This window comes from Microcaecilia unicolor, chromosome 1 (assembly GCF_901765095.1).
Source record: "Microcaecilia unicolor chromosome 1, aMicUni1.1, whole genome shotgun sequence".
NCBI lineage: Eukaryota > Metazoa > Chordata > Amphibia > Gymnophiona > Siphonopidae > Microcaecilia > Microcaecilia unicolor.
Window position 1 is genome coordinate 673,038,838 of NC_044031.1, and position 13,188 is coordinate 673,052,025.

Here is a 13,188-nt window from a genome sequence, read left to right on the forward strand (position 1 = left end):
CCACAATAGCAAGGCCCTCTGCAACCAGTCACAGAACCTATGACAAGGCAGAATTGGTGTGTAGAGCCAGAGCTCTTTCATTAAAACTTGGGGACCATGGGTCAATTTTAGCACACAATGGAAAAGGTACCGGTACTCAGTTCCCCCAAGTACCCCCTCCTGGTGTTTTCCCTGGTTGTTATTTACTACCTAACTCTGGATGCCATTCGCTGGATTCTCCCCAATCTGTCTAACTTGGTATAAAAATCGGTTTTATGCATTCCCGATGAAGCAGGGACCATTTAGACCCAGAAGAGAACAGACATTTCTTGCTGCAATGAAGTTTACCTCAGTTGCAAGTATTAGCCAGGAGAAAGGCAACACCACATGGTTTTCTGCAGTCAGGAAACAGACCATGTACCATTTTATTCACTTTATTTCAAGTAAATTTCATATTTCACACACTCAAAAAAATAACCAACACCCACAGGACTAAATTCTTAGGTTGCTCTTTCCACCATTTAAGTAGAATTAATTTTTGATCCTTTACAAATAATATAGATTCTACAAAATTATATTTGTATAAAAAGGAATGTAAATATTTTTTGTAAAAAACAAAAAACAAAACCCTGGACAGGAAAGGGGTGCATATTTTTTTTTTCTTTTTTTAAGTAGAAAGTGCATAATGTAGAATGCTGCCTTTTGACTGCTCCTTGGGACAAGACACTGCCTCCCATCTTCAGAGAAAAGGTTTCAGTGCCACAGACCATGAAGCTACCACAACCAAAAGGGAATCTGAAAGAGAAGGGAGAGTTTGCACAGGTTATTTTTTTGAATTTCATGCCTGTTTATAGCTGGAGAGACTTGCATTCTACAAAGCTGATGGCTGAACTTAAAAACATGTTTTCTTCGGGAGCAGGGTAAAAAGTCCCAGTGAAGGCTCCTTTCATAAAGTTACTAAGATCTACCTGCCCATTAAAGGCAAATTAACTTTTTGCAATGAAGAGGCAATGCCACTTTATTTTTGGATCAAATTGTCTCACAAATCCTATTTACCAAAGTAATCTTCAAAGACTTTATTAGCTTTTGTATATATCTCTGCTAGTGAGCTGTATACAATGGCTATAGAAAGTCTGTACCACATTTTGTTGTTTCAGTGTGTCAAATTTGCAAGCATTTAAATGATTTTTTTCCTACTCAACACACTATAGTCCACACCTTCCAGGGGAAATATGGTTTTCTTGAAGGATAAAATATATACCCAAACACCACAACTGACATGCAATTGGGTAAGTTTTCACCCCCTTTAGCCAATCCTTGATAGAAGCATCTTTGGCAGCAATTACAATGTTTTTCATGCCTACTCAATGTGGATGTCCTGAAGACCCAACTCATTTGTTGAGATGGGTTGCCAGCAACTATTACATCAAGGGTGCACAAGCTCAGTCCTTGAGGGCTGCAAATAGGTCAGATTTTCAGGACATACCAAGTAACCTACACATTAGATAGATCTACATCTGCACGCATACTACCTCCATTGTATGCAAATCTGTTTCATGTATATTCATTAGGTATATCCTGAAAACCTGACCTGTTTGCAGCCCTCAAGGACTGGACTTCTTCACCCTGTATTAGGCCATTCTTCTTTATTAACCTATTCAAGCTGTGTCAAGATCCTTGGGAGCATCGATGGATAGCAGTCTTAAAGTCACGCCACACATTTTGATTGGATTGAGGTTGGGGCTCTGACTGGGCCACTCAAAGACATTTACCATTTATTAGTTACCGTATATACTTGACTATATGTCAAGACATTTTGGCTAAAAAAATGCATTAACTCCCCCCCCCCCCCCCCCACTGTTGTCTTATCTATGAAGCCTAAAAAATTAATAAACCCCCAACCCCGTTGGCAGCATGATCCCTTCCCTGCCAGCCTGTGGGCTCAGCTTTCAAACTCCCACCCCCTCACCGTGTACCTTCCAAAGTATCTTCTTTAGAGCCGCAGCAGTGCAGCGATCCTCTTAGGCTGCCTGCTTCTTGCCCTGCAGCACTGTCTCTGATCTGTCTCGCTAAACAGGAAGTTGACTCAGAGCAGACAGGACAGACAAGAGAGAGTGCTCCAGGGCATGAAGCAGGCAGCCTACGATTGTTGAACTGCCAGGGCACTAAAGAAAATACTTTGGAAGGTACACAGCGAGAGAGGGTGGGGGGGGGAGGTTGAAATACTGGTGCCAACAAAGAGGTTGGAATTTTGGACCCTGGAGGAGGAAGGGAGAGAGGTTCTGGTCCAGGTGAGGGAGGGAGTGCTGGAGGGGACCCTTGACTTATGCTAGGGTCACCACATTTTTTTTTAATTGAAAAACTGCCCTTGAATTATGCATATCGATTTGAAGTTCAGTACAAACGGTACTCCTCTATAGTTCTGGTTGTGTGATCTATGTCCTTGTCATGCTGAAAGGTGAACTTCTGTCCCAGTTTCACCTTTCTTGCAGAGGGCAGCAAGTATTCCTTAAGGACTTTTCTATCCTGACAGATCTCCCAGCCTGTGGTGCTCCCTGGGTAATGTGCTGTACTGCGTTTGTGCCAAATAGAACACGTTCCATTCAGGTCAAATCTCAAGGAACAAAAAAAAATGCAAAGAAAACTAAATACAGTAGACAAGAATGGGCTTTTAAATTTTTCAAAAGCGTGCATAGCTGTAATAAATTGGAAACACACCAGAAAATGGTCTGTATTTATGTACTGTATGAACTTCATTTGTGCAAAAGGGTTTCTTCATTAGTATTTGTTCTTTTTTAAAAATGATTATGGCGTTGGGATGTAGATTTTCCTAAATGAATATTCTTTTGGGACTAATTTTCCTCTTCATCTGTTATCACCTGCAACTCTTCACAGCCAGAAACACTAAATATTTTCTCCACATACGCAAATCTGAGCCAATCCCTATACCATCACCATGAGATGCAGGAGAGCTGCCATCTAGCAGGTAGTGATGATATGAGACGCATATAAACAAGTTTTTACTTCTGGACTGTCTGTGATCCAGTCTAAACTGTACAACATTCAGAGATTTTGTTTACAGAACAGAACATCTTCTGCTGCTGTAGAAGGGTCTTGCAATAGAGAGTTGCGCTGGTCACTGTCCCTCCCTCTTTAAGACGCATACATTTGCAAATCATGGAGTAAATCCACTGGTTGGCACCTTCCTATTCCCTCCTGTCTCACACACTAGACCTTGAATAGGGTTAATAATTTGACTAATCTGCGTTCCTTCCTTCTTAGTGGACTTAAGATCTTACCTGAGTATCTATTTTGTAGACCTCTTTTTAATCTTTAGTGCTTTTAACCATTGTGGGGAGGAACTTTCAGACCTGCAGGACAAAAAGGAAGTCTAGAGGTCAGGGGAATAAAAGCATTATGCAAATCCAGCTATTTTAGTTATGCAGTTACACTCAAATGAGTCATATTTATACACACACATAGAACACTGACCTCCTTCCCAGTGGCGTAGCCAGACCTGACATTTTGGGTGGGCCCAGAACTAATATGGGTGGGCACTATATATATATATATATATATATATATATATATATATATATATATATATATATATATATATATATACAGCAATACACATCCCATTGGAAAAGCCAGACTCATAGATCCCCATACAAACCACATGCCAGCAGAAACTCTCATCTGCTCGTGGTCACATGCAGACCACAGACCAACCCTCAATTACAGAATAAAGGACCAAAAATTATAAATGTATTGATTTTCTAAATTTTTATGCCACATTATCTCTGCAATTCTAAACAGATCACAATTCAACACACATTAATTTTAAAACATATTACAAAAACATAAAGACCTTCCTTACCCTATCTCATCCATCCCAGCAGCCTGGCATCAGCTTTTCCCTTCAATACTCTCTACCCATCCCCGTCGCTCAGCATCAGCCCTTCCCTTCTCTACCTTACCTCCCCCCCCCACCATCCGTAGCCCAGTACCAATACTTCCCTTCCCCACCATCCATCCCATAGCTAAACATCATCTCTATCCTTCACCCCACTCCTCCCTGTAGCCTAGCATGAGCCCTGTCCTACTCCCTACCTACCCCCTATGGAATTAAATTAAAAAAGACTTTTTTTCATGCCCACCTCTGCACGCACCGGTCCACCCAGAGAAAACCGCCCACGCCTACACTTTTTTTTTTAATTTTAAACTAGGCACTGCAGAGACCATCCCCACCCAAAAACCCACCAAAATGAGAGAAAGACAACTTTTTTAAAATTAAGCTAGCTCGGCACTATTAAAATTTATTGTTGGGGAATTTTTAGGTGGGGATGGGCTCCTCATTGCCCTAGGGCGGCACTGGCAGTGAAAAGTGACGTCTACCCCCCCCCCCCCCAGCCAGAAGCCCACCAGACCACACCACAGCCATCATTTTGATTACAAAAGAGTAATCAAAATGCTGGCAGGTCATGGTGGTGGGCTTCTGGGTGGGGGTGGGCTCTTCACTGCAGGGCAAAAACAGGTATATTTTAATAATTAAATATATACATTTTTTGCCCTAGGCAGTGAAGTGCTTACCCCACCCAGAAATTCCACAACAATAAATTTTAATAATGCCCAAGCCCCAGCTAGCTTAATTAAAAAAAAAAAGTACAAGATGATGTTAAAATTATATGATGTAAAAAAAAAAAGCATTTACAAATGTATTACCTGCTGCTGGGCTGGGCTGGGAACTGCTGCTGCTTGGCAGTAAAGTTACTGGATTCTGGAATCTGGAATGATCTTCTCGAGTCAATTCCCACATTTTTCAGGGCAGGGCCAGGCTGAGGCTCGCACTAATAAATCAATACTATAGTAGTCAACCCCCTTCATGCACGTGCAGCACAGCATTGCAGCTATGCTGCCCTCAGATGCCACAAGGCTGAGTGAGCTGACGACGGACGGACGGAGCGAGAGCGAGGCTGATGATGATCACGCCTGCCGCCGCGCACATCCACGTCCGCGTAGGATGGATGGGAAGAAGAGAACACGACGCGCCAGAGATCATCAGCTGAGCCGGCCCTCCCTGCCCTTAGCCGAGCGGGTGCCCGCGACGTGGGGTAGCGCTTACGCTAGGCTGCTCAGCTCCAGCCTCCACTGCTGCAGTCTGTCAGAGTGAGTATGTGCGCTTGCTTGGGTGGCGTGGTGGGGCGGGCCTGAGCCGAAATCGGGCTGGAAGGATTCAGGAATCAGCTGAGCCACAGTGCGAGCGGGTGGGTGCCGTCTCTGTCAGTCTGTCTGCCGTACGCTAGGAGGCTGCTGCTGCTGCTGCATTGTGTGTCTGCTTGGGTGGGCGGGCCTGGGCCCACCCAGGCCCACCCGTAGCTACGCCCCTGCTCCTTCCATAGTTGGTCTCCCTCATATACAGAGTTGGACTCAAATCTCCTGAGGCATTTATGTTGACAAGGCACTGGTGCCTGTCAAGCTGGTCCTCTGCTGAGGCCAGGAAAATGTGGATGGTCTTACAGACAAGTGGGCTAATCCTCAATTTTGCCGATTTGTAATTTTGGGATCTAATGCATCAAGACATCAATATTTACCAATGGATAAGTGGACTAAGCTAAAAGCCAATGAATTTTGCAGATTTTTGCTTGTGATTGAATGGGCTATCCCCATTTTGCCACATTGACAACTGGGCCAACCACTCAGGTGTAAAAAAAAATGGGTTAGCCCACTTGTCCATAAGACCATCTATTTATCAGTAGGGTTGCCAATTACCATACCTATCTAGGGACATACACCAAGGCAGCTGAGAAAACAGGTCAGAAGTAAGGAGAAAGCACAATCAGGGACAAGGAAACCACAAAGAGCTGGGGGGGGGGGGGGGGGGGTTTGAATAGATTTATGATGAAAATGGTTTAGTGCTGGTGATTAGGGGTATGGTTTTTGACTCAGAAATCTGAAGACCAACCAAACATTTTTTACCAAAATGCAATGGTTTGACTTCACAATAAAGCCAACTGTACCAAGCTGTAATTGTGTCCTGTGCAATATGGCCCCTGGTGCCCCTACCAAGAAGAGCAGACGGTGGGATGCAATTTTGGTTCCTCCACCTCCCTTGAGCTGTGTGTGGCCACATGCCATGGTCTGGCCCTATTATAAAGATTGCCCAAATGCACCTTGACATGTTCTGTATGTATTACATCTTACATGCTCTTTGATAAAGTGTAACCATTAAGATAGGCAGAACTTAATTATTAAAAATATTTATGGCTTGTACTAACCCTCATTCTAGGCAGGTAACAATAGAACAAACAATGAGCCAAATAAGGAAATGCTTGCAGTAAAATTTAAAGAGATTGAGATCGTACCTGATATAACCTGGTTTATAACTAGGGATTAGAGGTTTATAAATTATAAATGTAGGCGCTTTATTTTCCAGCTAATTAGAGGCTCCTTCAAGGTACACAAGTTGGTGGTTATTAGTATTTTCATGCCACAGGTGCTATCATTTCTGGTGGAATCAAATATGTACTTCTGTGTCACTCAGGAATCATCAGCATAGAAAGAGCATAAAAACGGACTGAAGGATAGAAGAGAAACCAGGACACCAAGTGTTTTTCAGATGTTTAGCCAATAAATACCCGTTTTAACGTTTTTGCATCAGGGGTGTTTATTGGTGTTTGTCAGTTAAATCTAATATCAGACCCCTACTTATAAAATCAATGTTTATTGCTGTTATGACATGCTCAAATGAAGTCCATTTGGAGAAACAGACTTCCTAATCATCTTATATATGATATGCTATGGGCTGGATTCAGTAAATGGCACTTAAAATTCAGCAATGAGAAAAAAAAAGTTGGATGTTCTGGGATCGGTGCTCTTATAGCATGTAACGCCCAGGAGTTACACTAACTGAAACCTGGCGAGCAAATTGGGCAAGGATCGGCACTGTTCTATAACTTTGTGCACATTTTAAGGGAACTCCCCTTACCTGCCTGTGTCTCTCCCTTTGCAGATTCGCACAAAAACACTTAAGGGCTGTTCAATACATGGGCGTGTAAGTGTGTTTTTGTGTAAATCTGCCATTTCTGCCCTGTTTTGGCACCTTGCATCCTTTAGAATGCTTTTCTGCGCTGAAAATTCGGTGTGGAAGTAGCACCTAAACATTTGGTGCCATATATAGAATTCCACAGTACATGTACACGGAAGAGTTTGTGTTGCAGTGCATACAGTCAAGATAATGAAGAGTCCAACGATAATACAAAGATATATGGTACTATTTTTAAAAAACGAGGAAAAGACCTCAAAACACCCAAACGCTTACTATGATTTTGGCGTCTTTCACTGGGGTTCTGGCATTTATCACTGGTCTAAAAAACTTGTATAGCAAGCAGTCAGTAAAACGAAATGCCATCATTTAATGAATGATTCCATCCTTTGTTATTTCAAATGTCGATGCACAACCCCTGAAGAAGCTACTGGAAATGGGTCTGGCCACTGTCGTGCCAGTTAAGTGTTCAACTTTTCTTGTTATTTTGAAAGACAAGAATATAGTTGCCATTGCATTGTCAAAAGAGAGTGATTTTTCTGTCAAAATCAAAAAAGTAAAAATGAAGAAAAAATTATTTTAACAAAGGTCTAACAAACAATAAAGTAAGTAAAGTCATTATTAAAATAAAAAATAAAATATTACAAAGTTTTTTAGACCAGTGATGAATGCCACAACCCCAGTGAAAGACACCGAAATCATAGTAAGTGTTTGGGTGTTTTGAGGTCTTTATCCTCCTTTTTTAAAAGTAGTACCATATATCTTTGTATTATCACTGGACTCTTCATTATCTTGTTTGATTTTTAGAGTCTCAGTTTGTTTTCTCTAGTTTTTGTTACGCAGTGCATACAGAAGCATACCCTGGGCTTTTTTCCGGCTTTGGTGGTAATACTGCTGGTTTTCCAGATGCAGGCACTTTGCAGGACTTGGAGCGTTGAAACTGGCTCTCTTTTGCCGACTTTGATTCAACTTGCTCTCCCTCCTCTACTGATTTCCGTTGTTTCAGCTTGGCCTAAGAGAAATAACCAAGTTGTAGGTGATACTTTTTAAGAACATAAGAATAGCCAAACTGGGTCAGACCAATGGTCCATCCAGCCCAGTATCCTGCTTCCAAACAGTAGCCCATCCAGTTCACAAGTACCTGACAGAAGCCCAAATAGCAAGATTCCATGCTACCAATCCCAGGGCAAGCATGTCCATCTCAATAAATAAGAACGTAATGCTTCTTTGACAAACTTTGGAAAGTTATCCTCTCTTCATCCAGTCAGTAAAGAAATAATACAGTCACACTGCATTTAAAGGGGACGTGAGATAGAAGTGATGAAAGACAGTGACATTTTACAGTTCAAAGGCCCTATATCTTATAATGGGATAGAAAGCCAACACCTCTATGGAGTACTTTTGTACCAGTCTCAGTGTTTGATTGCTCTAATTTTGAAAGCTTTCCATCTCTGTGTTTATTTTATTTATTGGGATTTATTAACCACCTTTATGAAGAGATTTACCCAATGTGATGTACAGCAGGTACAGTTTAACATAAAACTTACAATTTTGTTAACAGCGTAACAATAATAAAATAACCAAGAATAAACAGAAATACAATAAATGAGGTAAACTTGAAACAGTAAATTGAAACCTAATAATAGAACTACCATGAAACAGTACCAAAAATATACACATTTAACTGCACTGGAATTCATATACCAGAGCTATAATACAATGTCAGCATAATACTCATGTCTTCATGCCTAATAAGCATGCATTCGAACATTCAACTTACATAGATATGATGCTAATAATTTTCTACAATACAGCTTACCATATAGCTGAGGGACCAAGTGCAGATATATGATGGGAACAAGATGCATGGTAGAGTCAGTTGGGATAATTAGATGGTTAGCTAAACTCAAGGCAAGTTCTTTCTATAGTTAAGCAAGAGATAAAGAACTGATCTAAATTACAGTGTGTGTGTGCAAAGCTAGTCCAGGTGCAGAATGAGTGTACAGTCAGTCACCCTATATATTAAAAGGCTTGGGAAGAAGAGCCAGGCTTTCACCTGCTTTCCTGAAGTAGAGGTAATCTCGAGTTATATGTAGCCCCTCTGGGAGTAAATTCCAGAGCATGGGGGCCACTCCTGAAAAGGTTCGCTGTTGGGTATCACATTGTACAATTCCTTTTGACAAGGGTACAGATAGTGATGATCCTTGAGAGGACCTTAGAGGTCTCAAATGTGTGTAAAAGACTAACTTATTCTTTAGGTACTCTGGCCCAGGGGCGTAGCCAGATGGCCAATTTTGGGTGGGCCTGAGCCCAAGGTGGGTGGGCCTGAGCCCAAGGTGGGTGGGCATGGAATTTGTCTCCACCCCTTCCCACCCACCGCCTGCCAACCCAAAATATGAAATACCTGAGATGGTAGGGATCCCTAAACCCCAACTGAAGATTTCCTCCTCTTCGGGCAGCACTTGTCTTGAGCTGCCGCTGACACTGCCACCAGCAGGCTATGCATGCATGAATACTGAGCATATGCAGCAGGGCCAATGTCAGTATCAGCTCCAGGCAAGTCCTGCCGGCTGCTCTTTGGAAGAGGAGGAAATCTTCAACTGGCAAGGTTTAGGGATCTCGGTCAGCCACAGTAACAGTGCCACAATTTTCGGTGGGCCTGAGTCCAAGATGGGTGGGCCCCAGCCCACCCAGGCCCACCTGTAGCTACGCCACTGCTCTGGCCTATTTTGTCTGTGTGTTCTTTTATGCATATTTATTGTAAAGTCATTAAGGGAATAATCTTTCTTTCAGAAATATTCAGCTACTGAGCTGTCATTCTGTTCTTTTCTGTAATAGTTTATGTCTGTGATAGCTGACACGTGTCCTCAATTTTTAGCTTGTTTCTTCCTCTTCCTATTTTCTGCAGTTCTCTAAGAGAAAGAAATTCAGTGCTAGTCTGAGATGTAACAAGCTTACTACTGTCAGCCTCAACAGTCCAACCTTCCCTGACCCTTCCACTCTCATCCCCATCACATTCATATCCACTACTCCTTCTACTTTTCTCATGATGATGAACAAGTGCCATCAAGTCAAGGACAACTCCTGGTGACCTTTCTGCAATGTGTTTTGTCTTCTGTTCGTCTTTGAAGACTATTCAATGACATATTTATAGCTAATATGATTGATTCAATCTTATTGACTGAAATCTCTCACAGATGATGCTCTTATCTTTTTCAAGTATCAGTGATTGGCATCTCCTCAGATCAACACAGAACCAAAACCTTTAAACTAATGCTCATTGTTGCAAGGCTATGAACCAGTGGCAGCCCCCATGGACCTCTAATATGGTCCCCACTTTTTGTGTGCCTGAGAAGCTCCTCATTGGTCTGTGCAACTGAAGAAGAGGAAGCTTCCATGGGGGCTAAACATAGAAGGACATGTGTTAAGCTGACACATACTTCTAGGAGAAGGAAGCAGTTGCTGGATGTGCATGCATACCTGCCACTGACAGTGCTATCTGCTGGGCTGCAGAGTGTCAACTTCCAGGAATAATTCCCCCCTGCGTCCACGGAGGAATCAAAGTGTGCTACTCTCTATACAGTATATGCTCCTAGCTGGTGCTGAGAACAGAATATTGGGGGCAGGGTGTCATTGGTACATTCTGATCAGCGATGTGGTTGGTTCACAGCACTGCTCAGGAAGATGTCTGCCCTTTAGATCTAAAGTGGCACCTGCTTAGAGTTAGTAAGTTAGTTATTGCTCTATACAGTACCTTCAGTGCTAAGGGATTAAAGCCTGAGAAAAGGCCAAGCTTCACACCATGGGCCACTGGGGACTTTTTCATTCGTCTGGTCTCAGGTTCTGCCACTTCTTCATCTGATGACTCTGGTTTCACAGGTTTAGGTTCTAGAACATAAAGTGAAGCACTTAAGTTACAATAGGAAGGAAATACACTTAGAAATCCACAGAGTCCCAGTGGATCTGACTGCATCCTAAAGCTGATGCAAGGAAATTATCTTTGCAGAATAAGCTAAAGCAAGAGTGCTCTTATAAAGAACTCTTCACTGCCACTAAAATTGTGGTTCCCAAGAGACCTTTCAAAATTGGCATGAGAGAAGCTCTTCATGGTCTCTAGTAGAACATCCCAGAATGAAACAGTTCAAGAGAGAGGGAATTAAGCCCAAGCAAATGCTAGCGAGAGTGTATACTGAAGTGCATTTCAGCAACTACAAACTATGACCACGAGAACCTCACAACTGTCTTATAGTTCAATTTCTCAGCTTGACTGTGTGCAACCACTGGATGAAAATAAAACTACAATACATTTTGAAGGACTATCTTCAAACAACAAACCCATCAAGGCAGTTTACAATCTCCCCAAAAAAACAAAACAAAACAGCTACACACAGATACAACAAACATTGCACTATTCTTTCTTCACTGATCAAATGCTAGAGTGGTTAGACATGAGAAGAATCTACAGTGGCAAGAAAGGCACATCATAACTGTGCCAAGTCTTTATTATCAGGGGGTACAGACGGTGGCAGGACACTAAAGTCACCGTAAAGGGTTGCAACTTAGTGGTTGAGTAGAGGAGTGGGTCATCCTTCCATCAAGTAGAGGAGTTGACTGAAAGTTTGAGTAGTAGGCTGAAAAACAGAAAGACAGGGTCCAAATCTTGATGACTTGTTTAAGGTCACCGGAAGTATCGATTTGCCCTCTGTAGCCTGAAGTACAAACTACTATTGTAAGCAGTCCAGGTCAGTGGCGTAGCCAGAAGGCAATGTTTGGGTGGGCCAACAGGTTGGATGGGTGGGCACTAGACAGTGGTGTGCTGGTAAATGTTTAACAACAGGCTCTCTCCCCGGTCCACCTCTGTGCCCCCCCTCAAAATTGCAGAGCTGGCTATAGACGGGTAGAGAGCCTGGAGGGGGGGGGGGGGGCAATGATCCCAGGTTCCAATCTAATTAATGTTTAATGTGGGATAAAATGCCATAAATAAGTAAATAAATATAAACTTTTAATGTTGAGCACCTGATTCTCAAAGTGGACATATTCCAAACACTATAATGAAAATAAAATGATTTTTTCTACCTTTGTTGTCTGGTGACTGTTTTTCTGATCATGCTGATTCTGCTGCTAACTATCCTCTTAACTCCGTTTCCAGAGCTTCCTTTCCATTTATTTCTTTACTTTCCGCCTTTCTTCTTCATTTCTTGCCCTACATCCGGAAGTAAAAGCTGGGTCCTCCGCAGACTTGACTGTCCAGTGGATCCAGCTCCTGCCTATTTTCTTCATCCATGTGCAGTTTTTCTCCTCTCTTCCTTTTCCATCCATGTCCAGCATTTCTTCTCTCTCTCTCTTCCCTCTCCTCCATCCATGTCCAGCAATCCTCCTCTCCCCTCCATCCATCCATCCATGTGCAACAACCCTCCTCTCCCCTGCCCTCCCCTCCATCCGCCCATGTCCAGCAATCTTCCTCTCTCCCCTGCCCTCCCCTCCCCTCCATCCACCCATGTCCAGCAACTCTCCTCTCCCCTGCCCTCCTTCCATCCATCCATATCCAGCAATTCTCTTCTCTCCCTTGCCCCCTCTATCCATCCATACCCAGCAATTCTCTTTTCGCCCCTAACCCCCTCCATCCATCCATCCATACCCAGCAATTCTCTCCCCTGCCCTCCCTCTATCCATCCATACCCAGTGATTCTCCTCTCTCCCCTGCTGCTCCCATCCATGTCCAGCGATTCTCCTTCACCCATCCTCCCCTCCCATTCCACTTGCCCACCCTCTTCTCCCCCAACATCCCCCTTTTTCTTCCTGTCACAGCGCCCTGTGTGGTTTAAAACTTTTTTATTACCTCCGTTGAAGCGGCCGCGTCACTGAAAGCCCTGCCCGTCTTAGCCTTCCCTTTCTGAGTTCGTTTCCTCAGAGTCCCGCCCTCGCGGAAAGAGGAAATGACATCAGAAGGCGGGACTCTGAGGAAACAAACTCACAAAGGGAAGGCTCGATGGGCAGGGCTTTCAATGACGCGGCTGCTTCGATGGAGGTAAAAAAGATTTAAACCCCGGGCGAGGGGATGTTGGGTGGGCGGGCCTGGAGTGAAAGTGGCGGGCCTGGGCCCATCCAAGCCCGCCCGTGGCTATGCCCCTGGTCCAGGGACAGGGACATACCTACTGTACTTG

At 43.3% G+C, this 13,188-nt stretch overlaps 1 protein-coding gene across 8 annotated transcripts in view; it reads right to left on the reverse strand.

The window, feature by feature from the left end:
• Positions 1-399: 399 nt before the first annotated feature.
• TNKS1BP1 (tankyrase 1 binding protein 1) overlaps positions 400-13,188 on the reverse strand; it is a 162,787-nt gene continuing 149,998 nt past the window's right edge. For all 8 annotated transcript variants that reach the window (XM_030187435.1, XM_030187452.1, XM_030187426.1 and 5 more), the window contains 4 exons: positions 10,779-10,912; positions 7,885-8,036; positions 3,279-3,350; positions 400-774 (listed from right to left, as the gene is read on the reverse strand). In XM_030187435.1, the coding sequence (XP_030043295.1) occupies positions 3,287-3,350; positions 7,885-8,036; positions 10,779-10,912 (350 nt within the window). In that variant the 3' untranslated portion in view covers positions 400-774; positions 3,279-3,286. The remainder of the gene's footprint in view (positions 775-3,278; positions 3,351-7,884; positions 8,037-10,778; positions 10,913-13,188) is intronic.